Source organism: Mercenaria mercenaria, unplaced genomic scaffold (genome assembly GCF_021730395.1).
Source record: "Mercenaria mercenaria strain notata unplaced genomic scaffold, MADL_Memer_1 contig_3768, whole genome shotgun sequence".
NCBI lineage: Eukaryota > Metazoa > Mollusca > Bivalvia > Venerida > Veneridae > Mercenaria > Mercenaria mercenaria.
In genome coordinates this window covers 1-18235 of record NW_026461939.1, presented here as the reverse complement: position 1 = coordinate 18235, position 18235 = coordinate 1, and the positions used below count along the sequence as shown (strand labels likewise).

Sequence of the window (18235 nt, the reverse complement as noted above, 5' to 3'; positions counted from 1 at the left end):
ATGTTTGCATTGTTACACAGAAAAGAAAAAAAGGATGTTTTGGTGTTTCAAAAGGAGAAAATGCCTTTAACGCTTCAAAATTATGACCAATATCAACATTCTGCATGGGATTTTGAAAATGTATTATACACCTTTACTTTTAGTCTGTTATTTCTCTCTATGTCAGATATACATTTTTTATAAAACTGTATGTACATGTACTAATAGCGTCATTTTCAGGTTTGAAATTTAATTGAACAGTTTTAAGGTAGTGGACCCCTAATGAAATTTGGCAATTTCTGTGTGCTTACACATTCTTGTAAGGCAATCTGGCATAAGGTCAGACATAAATGTAGCTCAAGGAGCACAAGGCTTTCAGCAAAAAAGCACGAAGCTGTCCAAATCACAAATTTGCCAATTGTCATTACTTATCCACTACCTTAAAGGCACAAATCTCTAGTTTGGTATCACTGTTTTAGAAAATTAGATATGTTACCTTGTTTTAGTAGTTCTCAGTAAAACAAAATTAATAAAAAATAAAGTGATCTAACAAGTTCTGAGCATTGTTTAGTTATGTATGTGTTCATAAAAACCTTCCTGTAGTTTGTTAAATATACAGTCCCAACCTGTGACTTTAGTTACCGCCCCTTAAGTTCTGTAGCAGAGTTGTAATATTAGATTGAAATGTAATGAAAGTGATCTACGCTCTGTATTAGACTATAAAACATGCAGAAATGTTCTTAAAAAGCGTTAGTCATGCTTTAACTACGTGACACAGAAGAGAAGGCATTTTGTTGTTCTTTTTATCAAAACCATAAAATACCAAACAGTTTTTACCTTAAGGGGTAGGGAATGTTCAAAGACTCTATAGTTTTCACTATGTTTTAATCCATAACATTTCGACCTTTATCAAAATGACAAATCTCCAGAAATTCTCTACATCATGGCGTTCTCTCAATACAACCACAATTGAAATACAAAACTGGAACCGACATATTGTATATGTGTTCTTAATTATAGTTATATACTTTCATATTTACCAGATACTACTGACATTCCCTGTGAATCGTAAATGTGTTTTGATTTTTACCCGGGCTGGATGGCAACGTTTAATTGTTGTTGTATTAAGAGAACAGCCATGATGTAGAGAATTCCTTGAGAATCATAAAATATCAGCTAAAATAATAGTGATTTCTGTCTCATTACTATATTAAAGTTATATGTACTTTTCTGGTGATAATCTCGGTCAGTTGCCTTTAAAACCTAAAAGAATATTTACCGATATGATACAAGAGTCATATCTCAACCTAACAATCTACTAATTAGATTTGACTTATGAAAAGTCTGACCGTTAAAGTTACTGACTATTACATGCATTTCTTCTGACAAATCTTTCTTTATCCTTTATAAAATGCAAAGATACCAACCTGTTCATTTGTCACAGCTTCAAAATGCCAGTAATTTAGTTTCTTAAGGGTGGTAAATAAACTATTCTTTCTATCATCATAGTTCTGTTTTTGTATATTAATTTCAAAATTGTGCTATAATCAGCCCAACAGATGTTTAGGTTTAGAGGCTTGCCTTCTAACTAGATAACAATGTGAAAAAGTATACAGAGTAAATTCCCTATAAGGCAGCGGGTAAACAATGACTGAATAAACCTAAATTACTGGATTTTTTATATTGATGTGCAAATAAATAACTGGTATCAAATCAAAATCTAATGTAGGAATAACTGCAGCATGATTTTGAAAGAGATTAAGTCTTTTTGATATCACTGATATTAATGTCAGCAGTTTTGCCTATTATTTCACTTTTGTATATTTTTGCACATTTTGTAGTCAAGTGCCTCTAACAACTGTCAGATGGTAAATCAAATGGTGTGATTGTAATCTACAATCTATAAAATACCATTGGCGTGCATCAAATATTGTTATTATTATTTAGAAAATATCATCAAGATGAGACAGATCTGGAGTGTGCCTTGTTTTCCTTTTCTTTCCTGCATCTTCCTTAGGAGAAACATCACTTATGTTTATATGTTTTTCTTCAAACTGAACACTCAAACTCCTGTTTTGCAAGTTTCTCTTATCTTTGAAATCAAGATTGTTACGAGTGTTGTTAGATGTATCACAGCGTCTCTGTTTACTTGGTGTAACACTGGTAAATACTGGTTCCTCTTTAATCCTGAAATAATCAGAATAGTTCAATGTTTGTTCATCCAGAAATTAAAGCAGAACTTAACATAGTAAAGCATCTATTCAAAAGTCTGTTTTCTGAAATAACATTAGATTCAAAACTTTTTAAGTGAAACTATAAATTAATATTGGCACAAGCCAATTTGTATAACTTCTGATTTGTACTTAATAAGCTATTTGATTTTAAGAGGGCCAAGATCTTGAAAACTGGATTTTTTCTTATTTCTTCTTTCAGAAAGTATACTAATTATCTAAAAGTATTTACCTAGTTCTCTTTTTCGGTGATGGTTTTGGTGCTACACGTGATGTTGAGAAATCCTCCAATACACTTGCAACTATGTCACCAACATCTGATTCAACGACTCTGTTTTTTTCTTTTTTGTCTAATGCTTCACTAAAATCAGATTCCTCACTTGGCACATGCATATCACTATCTGTATTTACTGATGAATTCATATTGTTTTCTTCCAAGTCTGATTCTGGCTCCATTTTAGGACAAAAACTTCCTAACTGGTCACCTATGTCATTTGAAGCCTCAATTTTATCCATTTTGGATTTAGTCCTTTCACGATGATATGGTCTTCTTTCTACTGCATTCTTCATTAAATTAGGTTTTATTTCCTTTTTGTTATTTTTTGAATTTGTATCACTATCTATGTCTTTCTTTGACATAAATCGTTCCACAATGTCATCTTTGCCTGCCTAAAAAAAAACTTGAAAGGTTAGACAATAAATTTACCAAAATCATTAAGGCAAATAATGATTTGAGCTGTGCCATGAGAAAACCAACGTAGTCTATATCAGCCTCCGCATCCGTATGCGCAGGCTGGTCTAGATCCATGCTGGTCGCAAACACACTATGTCAGTTTTCTCATGGCACGGCTCATATATACATAAACAATAATTCAGCATTCAGTGTATAACTAATTCTTTCAATAGGTGCATATATTAACAGCATAAAGGCTGACACTGTAGCTATCGCATTAGATTTTCAGACACCCTTTTTCACTTTGAAGATTGACCTGTGATAGACGTTGAGTGATCACAATACTTTGTTCTCGGGTGAGCTAAAAAGGGGCATAATTTTGACAAAATGTTAACTGGAGTAATGTAACTTGTTTTGTAAGGCCACCTCATGATGCAAAACACTTGCAATTTTTGAAAACATTCAATGTACACGGGTTTTTTTTGAGAAATTTGCTTACAAGCAAAACTTCTGTGTGACGCAGATGGTGATGATGGCAAAAAGGAGCTAAAAAGGGGCATAATTTTGTCAAAATGATAACTGGAGTTATGTAACTTGTTTTGTAAGGCCACCTCATGATGCAAAACACTTGCAATTTTTGAAAACATTCAATGTAAACGGGTTTTTTTTGGAGAAATTTGCTTACAAGCAAAACTTCTGTGTGACGCAGATGGTGATGATGGCACAAAAATTTGAGCTAAAAATACATAAAACTTACCTGTTTAAGGATATCACAGGCTACTTCCACCAGTTCTTTCTCAGTCATTACATACATAGTTTTCCTGCGAAAAATACTAATTATCTTTGTAACTACAAAAGCATATTCTTTAGAAAACAACATAAAACTTTGTTTTCAACATACAGCAATACAAACAGAGAAAACATTTTTTTTTAACTATTTTGTTTTTGTTGAGTTTAACCTCACACTGACAAAAATATTGGTCATATGGGACTTTTCAGCTCCATATGGTGGAAAACCCAAGGTGCAAATCCCAGCATTATTTCATCATGGGCTATTTGTATGAATTCTATCCCTAAAGATCACCCATATGGTTAAAGTATGCTGTAGTAATATAACATACTACATGATAAAAAGATATAATACTAGTATGTAACCATAATCATTTTGATGTGAGACTGATTATTAGTCATTTAAATACAATAAAGTGAAACATGTTAAAGCTGACTGTCAAGTCACTTGGCACACATTCAACCATACTTCTTATGAAATATTCTAGTCAGGTATTGTACTATAGGTGTGACTCCAGAAATCTTCTACAAACCTAATTTTTTTCTCCTTCTGTAAATCACCATCTGATTGACTAACCTCTCCAGATGACCTTAACTCACGGCTTCTGTCTTTCTTCACCATCCATTTTGGAAGGTCGCGTTGTGCAATACTGAGTCTTGATTGGTCAGCTGATGTATCAGAAACATTTATTTGACTGGTACATGATTTATTTGGGGTAGAATGGCACTTCTTCTTGGGCGACATTTTACTACCCGGCTGTCCCACTTCAGTCGCATACTTCACATATAAATCATTGTACCTGGAAGGTGTAAGCCAGTATGAACACACAAAATTGTCTAACAAATATTTCTTACAGAATTTTTAATGATATAAAATAAAACTGTTGTAAAGAAAATTGATACAGTAACCTTTATCACTACTTATTAAGTCATGGCAATATGTCAGCAATGTTAAAAAAAAGTGTTTAATTGAGATACAATGAGAAGGAAAATATCACAAAACAAGTCCAATCTAATATTTTTATACGAATATGAGTAAAACAACATTTTTTTTTAAAATTAAGTGACAATAGTAAAACTGGAATGTCTACTTCACATCAGTGTACTGTGAAATCCTTTGGTTTGAATTAATTGGCATACAATTTCATAGCTATTGAGCATTTCTAATTCTAACAATAAGATACTTTTGTTTTATATTTGTTTTAGTTTAATTAACCTTTAGCCTGCAGGCGGCAAATGATTTTGCCTTTACCGCTACGACCAGTGCAGACAAAGATCAGTCAGCACATCCATGCAGTCTGATCATGGTCTGCACTGTTCGCTATTCAGTCAGTAAATTTTCAGTGAAAACCCCTTTGAATAATAAGTGGTACTGCCCAAATTGAATTATGGACCTGTCCATGTTAGAAATATAGCAGGGTAAGCTCATAACCGTGAATCTTTGTCAATAAGGAAATATGCTTACAAACCTCTGAATGTTCTCCAAGTCTGTAACATACATGTATTCTGACCTCCCATATGGTAAGTTCTGTTGAATTTTACCCTCAGAAAATGTGTGTTTCAGCTGAACCAGTGGTATAGTTGGTGGGTTGTTTCTGGTTTGACCTGGTAAGATCTTCTTACTCTTTAACATTTCAGGAATAGCTGGAGTGTATGCTGCATGGCTTGATACCACCTGAATAATGCAAAATGTGGTATATTTGTTTGTTTCAGTGTAAGATTGCTAAATGTTGTGTTTTTTTCACAGATCATAATTGTAGGTAACATGCACACTGTAATATGAGTGAACAGTTCAAAGAATGAATTGACAATATGTGGCAGAAGCTTTGTGTCCAGAAAAGCACTCATTTTCCTGTCTTCATATACACATTTCAAATGAGAAATTAAAGAAACACAAAAACAATTTTAAATTGCAACTGTCGAAGATTTTCATTGGGAATTACATGTATTGCCTAGTACAGCTGAAACTCTGTATTTCAAACTAACTTATCTCAAAATTTCAGCCATCTTGAAGAATTGTTCAAGTCCCATCCTTAAAACATGAGCACAAAATATCACTTTAAGCAAAATTACGGTTATCTAGCAGGAAAATGCTTGATCCCACGGAATTTGAGATAACTAGTTTCACCTGTATTTCTGATAGTGATCTGGCTGAATGTATTTAACTATTTCTTTCCTAAATAAAGCTTACGGTGAACAATTTCATAGAATGTTGCTTCAGTATACATTTCTAATGTCATAATTAAACTTTGGTGCCACAATTATAGCAAAAATAGCCCCACTTTCATTGATTTTCCACATCTCCAGAGAGCTTAATACTGGATTTTGTATTCTTTGTGAGATATTAGCTATATTTCAGCTGTATTTCAGACAGAAAGTTTACAGGTATATGTACGGTAATAAAAGTTCCAAACTGCTTCATTAAAGCCCCAACTTTTACTACCCTGGCAGTAAGTTTTGTAGGAGGAGCCTATCAAATAACAACGCTACTCTAGGCTGTCTGTTAGCTAAAAATAGCTCACTTTAAATGATTCACAGGCAAATGTAAACAATGCTCAGTTGAAGAAGAAATTTGAACTAGTTTGCATGTTTTGATGGTAAAAAACTATTATTATCCATATTGTGCATCCATATCAGTATCAATCCTATGAAAAATTGAGTCAAGACTAGCATTCCTGATTTTTAATCTTGTTTATGTAAATTTAACAATGAAACTCAAAATCAAACTTTCATTTAACTAAAATTCTGTGACTGCTGGCTGGTCCATTAATTGAGATAACCTAGCAATAAATGTAGAAATAATAAACTTTAAGTCTGGGATGCAGAACAATACACACAAATTAGCAAGTGCTGCTGTTATAAGGACTAATAAAAATGATAAGCTATTTGAAATTATATTTATCACTGTATGTCTGTAATTAGTAGTTCCCTATTTCTTTTAAACATTTTTATGATATGACATATAAAAATATAACTGTAGAAATGACTATGATATTCTATTTGGTTTAAAAATTTCAAAATTACTTTCTGGAGAAGTTTTGCAGTGCACTCTAGCTAGGTGTTAATTCCATTGATACGAAGCCTTCTGACAATCAGGTTTGTTGATAAAATTAACCAGGTGGGAATTGTTTACATTCTCTGTTCCTCTAGGGTTCATGACTTCATTAGCTCCTCCCGGCAAATTCAAATTTTTGGCAGTTAGATTTAAATAATTTTTTGAAACTATACTTCAACATTTTTTGTTTTAAAAAATAAAAACACCAATTGATAAAGAATATTTCAATGTGTATTTATGCAATTTTTCATAACTTTTTATTCAGTGGTTTATTTAAAATTTTGAAAAAGGGCTCTCTGATGTGAAACATGCATAATTTATATAAAAACCTGCCCCGGCACCATCTTGTGGCTTTTATATAGCAGTTGGGGGTTTAACAAGAAAATCAAATCTCACCAATGATGGATGATCTATCACTCTGGAAGCCTACAAGAAGATAAGTGATGAGAATTTCTGTAGAACAATAAGTTCAATGTCAATATAATAATACAGCTAGCAAACACTAAGAAAATATATCAACATAATAATACAGTTACCAAGACTAAAGCAATAAAGAAGTTGAGATTTCATTTATGTATTAGTACGTGTACATGAAGGCTTTTATTCTTTACTTCGATAAAACATTGTGGTGTCACAATTCGGAACATTGTAATTTTCGAGACGTTAAGCCATTCAATTTCTAATTATACTTTCAAAACCTGCATATGAAGATTTCATCATGTAGATTTATGAGTACACATTTCATTAAGTTTATAATTTAGGAGTTTGTACATGAATCTGGACCTTCTTAATAGACCAGCACACAATATCTACAAACAAGAGCTGTCCATAAGACAGCCAAGCTCGACTATTCGAAATATTGTCCCAGAAGCAGGAAAATATTACCCAAAAAGGTTAAATATTAAAAGAGTTTTAAGTTCAAAAGGGTGAATAGTTTGACCAAAATGCATATACGACTGAGTTATGGGACTTGCTGCTATCAACTAGTTTTATAACCCCGAAGGCACATGTGAAGTTTCAATTCAATATCTGCATTAGTTTTGGAGATAGAAACTTGCATGTAAAACTTTAATCAGAATTTTCAAAGTCCAAAAGGGGGCATAATTTGCCCAAAATACATGCCAGAGTTATGGGACTTGATCCAGTGAGGTTAGTAATTGATCTAGAAAAAGAAAAAAATAAGTTTCAAATCTATATGCCTTTTAGTAATAGCTGTATGTACTTGCACGCAAAACTTTAACCAGAATTTGCTAAGTCCGAAAGGGGGCATAATTTGGCCAAAATGAAGGTCAGTGTTATGGGACTTGCTGCTATCAACTAGTTTTATAACCCCGAAGACACATGTGAAGTTTCAAATCAATATCTGCATTAGTTTTGGAGATAATAACTTGCATGTAAAACTTTAACCAAAATTTTCTAAGTCTAAAAGGGGGCATAATCTGCTCAAAATACATGTCAGAGTTATGGGTCTTGACCCAGTGAGGTTGGTAATTGATCTAGAAAAAGAAAAAATAAGTTTCAAATCTATATGCCTTTTAGAAATAGCTGTATGTACTTGCATGCAAAACTTTAACCAGAATTTTCTAAGTCCGAAAGGGGGCATAATTTGGCCAAAATGAAAGTCAGAGTTATGGGACTTGCTGCTATCAACTGGTTTTATAACCACGAAGACACATGTGAAGTTACAAATCAATATCTGCATTAGTTTTGGAGATAGTAACTTGCATGTAAAACTTTAACCAAAATTTTCTAAGTCTAAAAGGGGGCATAATCTGCTCAAAATACATGTCAGAGTTATGGGTCTTGAGCTAGTGAGGTTGGTAATTGATCTAGAAAAAGGAAAAATAAGTTTCAAATCTATATGCCTTTTAGGAATAGCTGTATGTACTTGCACGCAAAACTTTAACCAGAATTTTCTAAGTCCAAAAGGGGGCATAATTTGGCCAAAATGAAAGTCAGAGTTATGGAACTTGCTGCTATCAACTAGTTTTATAACCCCGAAGACACATGTGAAGTTTCAAATCAATATCTGCATTAGTTTTGGAGATAATAACTTGCATGTAAAACTTTAACCAAAATTTTCTAAGTCCAAAAGGGGGCACAATTTGCTCAAAATACATGTCAGAGTTATGGGACTTGACCCAGAGAGGTTGGTAATTGACCTAGAAAAAGAAAAAATAAGTTTCAAAGCTATATGCCTTTAATTGATGGCTGTATGTACTTGCATGCAAAAACTTAACCAAGGTGTGATGCCGACGCCGACGCCAGGGTGAGTAGAATAGCTAGACTATTCTTCGAATAGTCGAGCTAAAAATAAACTGTTAAAGACTGCTTGATCTGAATACAGATGACTTTGAAAAACAACCATCTTCGACTCACCTTTTCTGACTTAGTGCTAAGATTGAGCAATTATAAAATATAACCACTGTGGTTGTCTGAAAATTTAGACTCTCAAATGTAACGAATGCAAAACATCCTACCTTTATATGTCTGACACCAGCATTTTCAGCCATTTTCATATGACTAGATGTTTCATACATGTAAACACTTCTCTGAAAACATATTAAAGAGTTGTTTTTAAAGATATTTCATCAAGTCTCAAAACAATTTTTAAGGCTGAAAAAAATACCTGCAACATGGCAATATCTTTCAGATGCACAATGGGTAAGTAAAGATTGTATCTTTTTTAATTGCTTAATGATTCAGTAAAAACCTTTGTAAGAAACCATCTCTATTAAGCGTTCACTTGTCTCAAGCAGCCACCTTTGCTTTTTTCCATTTCTATGCCTTCAGAACAAATTAACCTGTTTTAAGCAACAACTTGTCTTAAGACTTTTGTCCTTTCCTCTGACTGACTGCTTAATACAGGTTTGACTGTATTTTGATAAGTTTCAGAAATTGCAAAATGTTCAAGGGGACTTAACCCTTACCCTTCTAAATTTCTATAATAAACTTGTCCATCTTTCAATTTGGACAGTACCATTAACTGTTTAAAGGGGTGCACACCAAAAAGATACTGACTGAATAGCGAACAGTGCAGGTCATGATCAGACTGCACGTATGTGCAAGTTGATTATGATCTACACTGGTCACAAAGGCAGAATCAATCATGTCCAACATGAAAAGGGTTAAATAAGGACTATTGTCTAAAAATATTTCATTTTTTCAAAGTAGCAGTATCCCTGCGTAGTATGTATGGAAACATCAAAAAACATCACAAACTACATACAATACGATTTGGCATTATTTTATTTACACCATTTTTCACATACCGTATCTGATACAGGAATAACTTAAATAATTTTCGTCAAAAGATATGTCAGTGGAACTTTAATATTTATTAATATTTTTGCTTTAGTCTTTATGAAGTGGCTTAGAAGCCATCTGAATGTTTATTTGAAATGAACAATGAAAAGATGGAGAATGAAAAGATAGAGGATAAAACTTACCCTTGAATGTAAGTTAAGACAATGCCTTTGTTGTAGAAATGCAAAACTTCCTGGTTTTGGTGGAGCCATATAGCCCCCTGCTTGCTTTGGATCAACAATGTGATACACATAGACTGGACAGGCAGTAAACTGTAATAAAAAAATTCATATGTATCATGGAACAGGACTGGGTTTTTTACTTGAAGGGCAAGGGGCCTGAATCTCATATTTGGTGGGAAACCTAGTTATTTATTTTGGCAAACATGAATAAAAGTTCTAATGTGTAGACTGTTTTAAGGGAGAACTGTATGATAGGAAAGAAATTGTTAGAGGGGCAGAGGGGTGAGGCCTTTAACTGGTTCCTACTGTAAAAGGAAAACAAGAGCTGTCTCCATAGGATGACACATGCCCCCAATGGCACTTTGAATGAATAGTTATGGCCGATGTTAGAGTTTAGGACCTTTGACCTACGGAGCTGGGTCTTGCACGTGACACGTCGTCTTACTGTGTCACACATTCATGCGTAGTTATTTTAAAATCCATGCATGAATGACAATGACATAGACCGGACACGCCCATCAATGCACTATCATGAAAAATGCCATTTAATGTCTAAGTGTGACCTTGACCTTTGAGCTACGGACCTGGGTCTTGCGCGCGACATGTCGTCTTACTGTGGTACACATTCATGCCAAATTATTTGAAAATCCATCCATCGATGACAAAGATATGGACCGGACACGCCCATCAATGCACTATCCTTTAACGTCTAAGTGTGACCTTGACCTTTGAGCTACGGACCTGGGTCTTGCGCGCGACATGTCGTCTTACTGTGGTACACATTCATGCCAAGTTATTTGAAAATCCATCCATCGATGACAAAGATATGGACCGGACACGCCCATCAATGCACTATCCTTTAATGTCTAAGTGTGACCTTGACCTTTGAGCTACGGACCTGGGTCTTGCGCGCGACACGTCATCTTACTGTGGTACACATTCATGCCAAGTTATTTGAAAATCCATCCATCGATGACAAAGATATGGACCGGACACGCCCATCAATGCACTATCCTTTAATGTCTAAGTGTGACCTTGACCTTTGAGCTACGGGCCTGGGTCTTGCGCGCGACACGTCGTCTTACTGTGGTACACATTCATGCCAAGTTATTTGAAAATCCATCCATCGATGACAAAGATATGGACCGGACACGAAAATTGCGGACAGACTGACAGACCAACAGACTGACAGACCGACAGACGGTTCAAAAACTATATGCCTCCCTTCGGGGGCATAACAAATCTCTTTGGGTTAAGTATGTGCTTTGTTTTTTACTTCAGTAACCACATTATTAAGACCATTCATTCTCTTTTTATAAAGGAACTTTTTCATCAAAACAAACAAAACTAGGGCTGCTTTTGGGAAAAGCACATGTCTCCCACAACTGCCTCATCATCTAAATAGTAGTATATGGGTCAACCATGCACCAAGACCTCAATTGCCTTATCAGACTTTGAGTGCTTTACCAAAAACAGGTTTCAAAGGCCATAATTCCAAAGTGCCTGGGCCGATATGGCTAGTTATCGAACTCAGCCGAGGCTTATTGGCAAACATACTTTGTTAAAGTCTGGTGAAGATCGGATGAGGAATGTTCGACTTAGAGTGCAGACAAGCTTGGTGACAGACTGACAGACAGACACACACCCACAGACAGGAGTAAATCAATATGTCTCCCACACCACTGTGTGGTAGGAGAGATAACAGGATGCTAGAAGATAGTCAATTAAAGCTAGCAAATTAAAAGCAACTATTACAATTAATGAAGTCTAATTATCACATAGTATCTTGCAAACTCAAGTGTAAGCACTAATTGATGAAAAAATATTTGCAAATACAACCTGAAAAATATTGTGGTTGTTATATCAAGCTAATTTATGCTTGTACAACTGATACGTTTGTTTTGTAAGATTTAACGTCACACCAACATTTAGGACATAATTATGGCGACGGTATAGTAAGACCCCCAGATACCCCTCTGTGTATAACTTCATCATAGACAGGCACCTGGGTAGAACTGACCTTCTGTAAACCAGCTTTATGGCTTCCACACACGAAGAATTTAACACCCTAAATGAGGCTCAAAACCAATACTGGTGAGGGGCAAGTGATTTCAAGTCAGTGCCTTTAACCACAGTGATATGTATCTGTATATTCTTATCAGTCTCAACTTAGGTTAAATGTATCATCATTTGTTTAACAAGACTGGCATTGCATACAGAAGTTAAAGTAGTGCTCTTTATGAAATAGAATGTGTTACCTGGTTGGTCAAGCATGTCATGGCATCATCAATGTCCTTTTGTTGTTGAGCTTTTGTTTTTTCACCTTTAGCACAAATAAAAATAGTTGTAGATAAATAATTACTTAACTTAGAATAACAGAAGACTCTGGGTCCAGCCTCCTTTGTATCCTGCACTATCATTCAGCTAAAATTACTGTCTTCTGGAAAATTCACCCATAATGATTGCTTGAGTAAGCAATACATTGGGTAGAATGAATTCCTAGTTTAAATGCAAGTATTCAAACATCACCACATTATACTGATGATATAAAGTAACACTTAAACTCTGACCAATTTCCATAAAAACACTACCTCTGAATAGTACCAGTAAATAATGCATTAGTTGTGAACTGGTGTGTTGTCAAGTTAAAAAGGAGTCAATACTGGATTTTACTTTTTCTGTAATTTCTTTATACCAGATATGCACTTTATATCAACCTCTGTGCAAATGTTAATATTCAAAACTTTAACCAAAACAGTAAAGAAGTTTTCTAAAACATATAAAGTCATTAAAGCAATACCAGTATGTATCTGAGAACCGTCACATATCACTATGATCCTTCCACAATGATTAACACTGGTCCACAGTTCAAATGCCTTTAATAATTTAGACATTCTATGGTTGTTGGTCATCAGTCCACATACTACTTCCCATTGAACAAATATAACTGGTACCTCAAACTGAAAAGAAAGGAATCTTCAACATAGTAAGTTAGAATATATTTTGTTTTGTGATATTAATGTTGTTTTTCTTTCAATTTCTTATCACTGAACATCAAATATACTTTATTTGAATTTTAAAATCATATTTACATTCCGATACTATCCTACAAAGTAAAATGCATAACACAAGTTATGAAGTTGTTTATTTCTTTCACAATTCCTGAGAATTATTGCTGGAATTACATAATAAAGAGACTTACTTCGTGAGTAAAGTTAAGAGGTGAGCTTATAAAAGTTTTAACGAGATGAGTGTCCCCAGGGCTTAGGTGCCCCAAATAAAATCCCGGCTGTTCAACATGCTGAATAACATTCCTATAGTTTCAAGACTCTGGGTCAAATACTGTTTGAGGTTTGTGCAACACAAACTTTTAGGCTCTTTATGCATACTTTTGACAAAGTCAAGGGTCCTAACTTTGGTCAGGCCTACCAACTGACATCTAAAACAAAACCCATTGTGCATATCATCACATATTAAATAATATACTTTTAAATTTTCATGACTTAAGGTCAAATAACTTGTGAGATAAATTTGACAAAAACTTTAAGGTCCTTTATGCATATTTTTAATAAAGACAAGTGTTATAACTCTAGTCCTCCTCAGTAAAAACCAAAACAAAATCCTTGGTGCACAACGTTACAAGTCTGAAAAATATTCCTGTACTGTCTGATGACTCTAGGTCAAATACTTTTATAGATATGTGTGACACTCTACGCAACACTTGAATCATCTTCAGTCATACCAGTAAACAACTCACTTTGTACACAGATTTGGTGTATATGCCCACACATTTCTCCAAGACTGTGCATTCATCTAATTCACTCGGTTTTTCAACTGAAATGAATAAAACCACCTTAGAACAAAGCTGGAATGAAGAACTGTAAACTAAAAAAGAACATTCCCCTAATTTCATCAACAGAGGAGGCATGAATGGGACATACAAAAAGATGAAATAAAACAACTAGAACGAACTATGGGCAAAAAATGCAGTAAGTCTTAGACCAGAAATAGAGCACATAATTATAACCTGTGTGGGGGTCAAACTTGCGACCCTTCAATTTGTAGATCTGCGCTCTCCTTATTGATCTAAGCTGGTTTGCAAATCAGCATCTAATCAAGTAAAGTTTTCTGGTGAAAAATGTTCATTGTCAAGATTGTATCACAGAGAATGTTTCTTATAATTTGGCTGCAAATTGTCTGTGATTCCTACCTATTCCATGTTTGTAATGTATGTCACTAGCGGAATCCTTGCTGAACCACTTAGTTAAGCGTGCATCATTGAGCGGAATCTCAGACCTGCTGCAATCTTCTGTCTCACACAGACTCAACTCTGCCGCTAACCTCAGTTCCCGAGTCCAAAACAATTGCTCACAGCCATACTTTGGTAGAATACTGAGGACTGCCACTGACATCCTGTCACACTTAAAAGGAAGAAAGATGAATGAAATAAGACAGTCCTAAATGAACAAAACTGACAAACTAATTCTTTGATACTGTGATATTGTCCGCATCACTTTTGAGCTCTTTTAATTTTATTGTCCTAGTTTTCTGTCATGTTGACTCGCACCTGTCTGGCGACAGATTAAAGGTGCCGCTGGGCATTCATTTTAATTGACTAGGAATTACAAGCAAAGATGTTTATTATGAGTTACATCAGGTGGGAAGTCCTTTTTGTCTGTATGATGCACTGTGGTAGGGACGGTCGTTCTAAATTTGTATTACAAAAACGTGATGTAGTTTAATGTCATTTACGTGAATGTTTATTATGAAATAAATATAATAAAACAACTTTTGGTTAATATCATTATATTACCAGCTGCATTTTACTATATAAGAAAATTTAATAGTATCAACGTGTTGGGACAGGACTCCTGTAATTTGGGAAAGGACCCTTCAAAATTTGGACCCAAGGGTCCTGGAATTCTTGTGGCTTTCAGGTCTAGTGGAACCCCTGACACACATAAATTCACATTCAAAGTTTGAAACATGTTTGTGTAAAACTATAAGAGTTAAACTGCAGAAAATATAATGATTATGACATTGATTTTACAAGTATACACGTTCCATGATATGGACCATTCGGAAATGAAAATACTTGAATGTTAACTTCTTAATACTAGTTTGCATTTCTGACAATTCAAGAGCACATAACTCTTGACTTACTATTCCAAACTAGCCCAAATGGATTAATCAATTTTAAAGACAGTCCTACAGATATACAAAATCAGTGTAAATATGGAAAGGACTGGTGCACCTATGATAGACTGGAGTGTAAGCCTAGTGAAATACTGCATTTTTGATTTCAAAGGCCCATAACTGCACCAAAAATTATTCAACCAAATAATCTATAAAATATGCACAATTTCTACACACATTAACCTTCAGCTATATCCTTTCACCAAACTAAAACAAATATTATTAAAAAACAATGAACCTTTTTCTGTAGCAATTTTATATATGACAGTCTGGTCTTCTTCAACTCATTTACATCTAGTATAGCAATTTTCTTTCCCTGAAACAGAAAGACAATATTTTAAGTATATGAAAAAGAACAGACTCTGCGGTAGACCAGCTTGGTATTAATATATTAAGTTCTAAAACACTCTTTAACCTTTAGCCTGCTGCCGGCAAGTGATTTTGTCTTTGCTACCAGTGCAGAGTGCTGACCAATATCAGCCTGCACATATGCACTGTATGCTATTCAATCAGTAAATTTTCAGTGAACACCCCTTCCAATATAAATAAACAGTACTGCCCAAATTGAAAATTAAACCAGTCCATGTTAGAACTAGCAGGGTAAAGGTTAAAGAAACATCTCATACTTTATGAAGTGTTGTTATCATTTCTGGTCCTTTCGGATGATGCAGTCAACTCAAACTAATTTTCGAGTTCCATATATTAAAAGTGCAGTATAACTTTTTGACAAAACCTTAAATCTATATCTCTTTATAATACTAAGGAAGTATATAAATTATAAATCTATCATTTTTTGGAGTCTTTCCAATCTCTAAACTATAATTATACCTACAAGAAGATACAAAATCTTTGGAGACTTTGGAGTAGAATGTGCCTGTAGGACACAGGTGCACCCCCATTGATACATTAATTCTGTCACAAATATGGGACAATAATCCAAAATTAATGTTTGCAGTCTTAAGGGGATATAGCCTCAACAAACATTTTATATAAAGGATTCATTATTTTAGGCCATATACTTTTTTAACAATAGGCATCAGAAACAAAAAATCCACTATTTTGGCTATTTCAAGGGACATAATAAGCACTAAGATTTTCAAGAAGAATGCTAAGTGTGCAAGGTCACATCATGATAAAGACTCATGCAAGGCTTCATGAATTTATATCATTGACAAATACTTTTTGCACTAGGCATGTCATTAGATGAAAATGTGCATTTTTGACTGTTTCAGGGGCTGTAACTTTAAAAATAGGGGGTAGAGCCAGACGAAAAATAAAAGTTGCACAAGTTAATATCATGATAAAGACTTGTGCAAGTTTTCATCAATTTATATAAAATAATTTTTGAGCTAGGCACGTCACAAGGTGAAAATGTTTTTTTTTTTAATATTTCAGCAACCATAACTCTGGAAATAGGGGACAGAGCCGGAGGAAAAATAGGAGGTGCTCAAGCTCATATCAAGATAAAGACTCATGCAAGGTTTCATCAATTTATCTTAATTCTGAGCTAAGCGCATCACCAATACTTCAGACAGACGGACACACACATGCACAAGACCAAATCTATATACCCCCACCATCGATCATTATATGCCACCTGCCACCTTAAGCAAGTTATTTAGGTGTGAAGTGTAAACATTGCTTTTTTCATTATATCTCTCATGAACAGACCTCAGTCAAACTGAGCCTGCCATAATTTTTGCTTGGCAATGATTACATTTAATCTCAGGACTACACATTACTTAAAAGTATACACTAATATCTACTATCATATGTTCTTAACTTAGGGATTAGGAATGATTTCAATTGCCATATTCTATAGAAACAAACCTCTTTGAGAATTCCTAATATCTGTAAACAAATGTCCCGGAATCCAAGAGATGGATCTGTTGCAAACATTTTTGTAGGCTGTAGGGCTTCATGTGTTCTCCTAAGTTCCCTCATATAGAATGTGTATTTCCCCTATAAATAATAAATATTTGGATGACCAACAGCAGCAAAGAGAAGTCAATTATTTGTTGACCCACTGCTTCATCATTGTCTCAAACAAAATAAAACAAAAGTGCTACATGTACTAAAAATATAGGATAACCAGGACAACGTCATAACTTAATTTTTTGTAAAGGTCAAGGCTGTCTTCATGATGTTTATGCTGATAAGTTTCTTGATCCACATGACCATCACACTGATTATTCTTGTTATTTACATGGGGCTTATGCAATTTTTTTTCATTTGCACAAATCACTGATCATTTTTGTTGCAGATACGACTAAACATTGATAGATGCATTTTTGTATCTTTATTGCCTCCTCATAGGGAGAGTATAGCACATAAATATATACAATATACATAGCATTATAACAAAAACAGAACACATACCGACAAAGGATGAAGCAAGAAATTACATTACATTACAGACATAATGACAATTTCTAAATATGAAATAAGGCACTGCCTCAATCGGGAATCGATCAGACTTCAACTCGTCCATTTAACATTTAAAAAAAACTGTCTACTAGGGTGTTTAATAACAAGCAAAGTGTTGAGAAGCACAATGACAGACTTAAGGTGATCACAACAGCTCACACTGTGCTCAGGTGAGCTAAAAATCATACAAACTGAAAAGATACTAGATTGCAACTCACTGTTAACAAGACTTAACAGACAGACACACATTAACAATCTATTTGCACCACAGCAGGTTAAGAGCTCAGTCTAGGGAGACATATTAGCCTTCTTGTGCAAGGCTTGGTTTTTTCTATTTGTGTTAATTGTAATTCTGAAATTACTCGTAAAACAAATCCTAATTTTGTTTTTATATACA

General features: G+C 34.4%; 1 protein-coding gene across 1 annotated transcript; it reads right to left on the bottom strand.

The window, feature by feature from the left end:
* Positions 1-847: 847 nt before the first annotated feature.
* LOC128553385 (uncharacterized) lies at positions 848-17375 on the bottom strand. Its single transcript, XM_053534524.1, has 14 exons — positions 17242-17375; positions 15650-15727; positions 14426-14636; positions 13973-14049; positions 13016-13175; positions 12474-12538; positions 10177-10305; positions 9208-9279; positions 7124-7153; positions 5142-5347; positions 4206-4472; positions 3641-3704; positions 2443-2879; positions 848-2166 (listed from the first exon to the last, which is right to left on the bottom strand). Exons 1-14 carry the CDS (start codon positions 17353-17355, stop codon positions 1923-1925), a joined length of 2154 nt encoding a protein of 717 aa, XP_053390499.1. The 5' UTR covers positions 17356-17375; the 3' UTR covers positions 848-1922.
* Between the last annotated feature and the right edge of the window lie 860 nt (positions 17376-18235).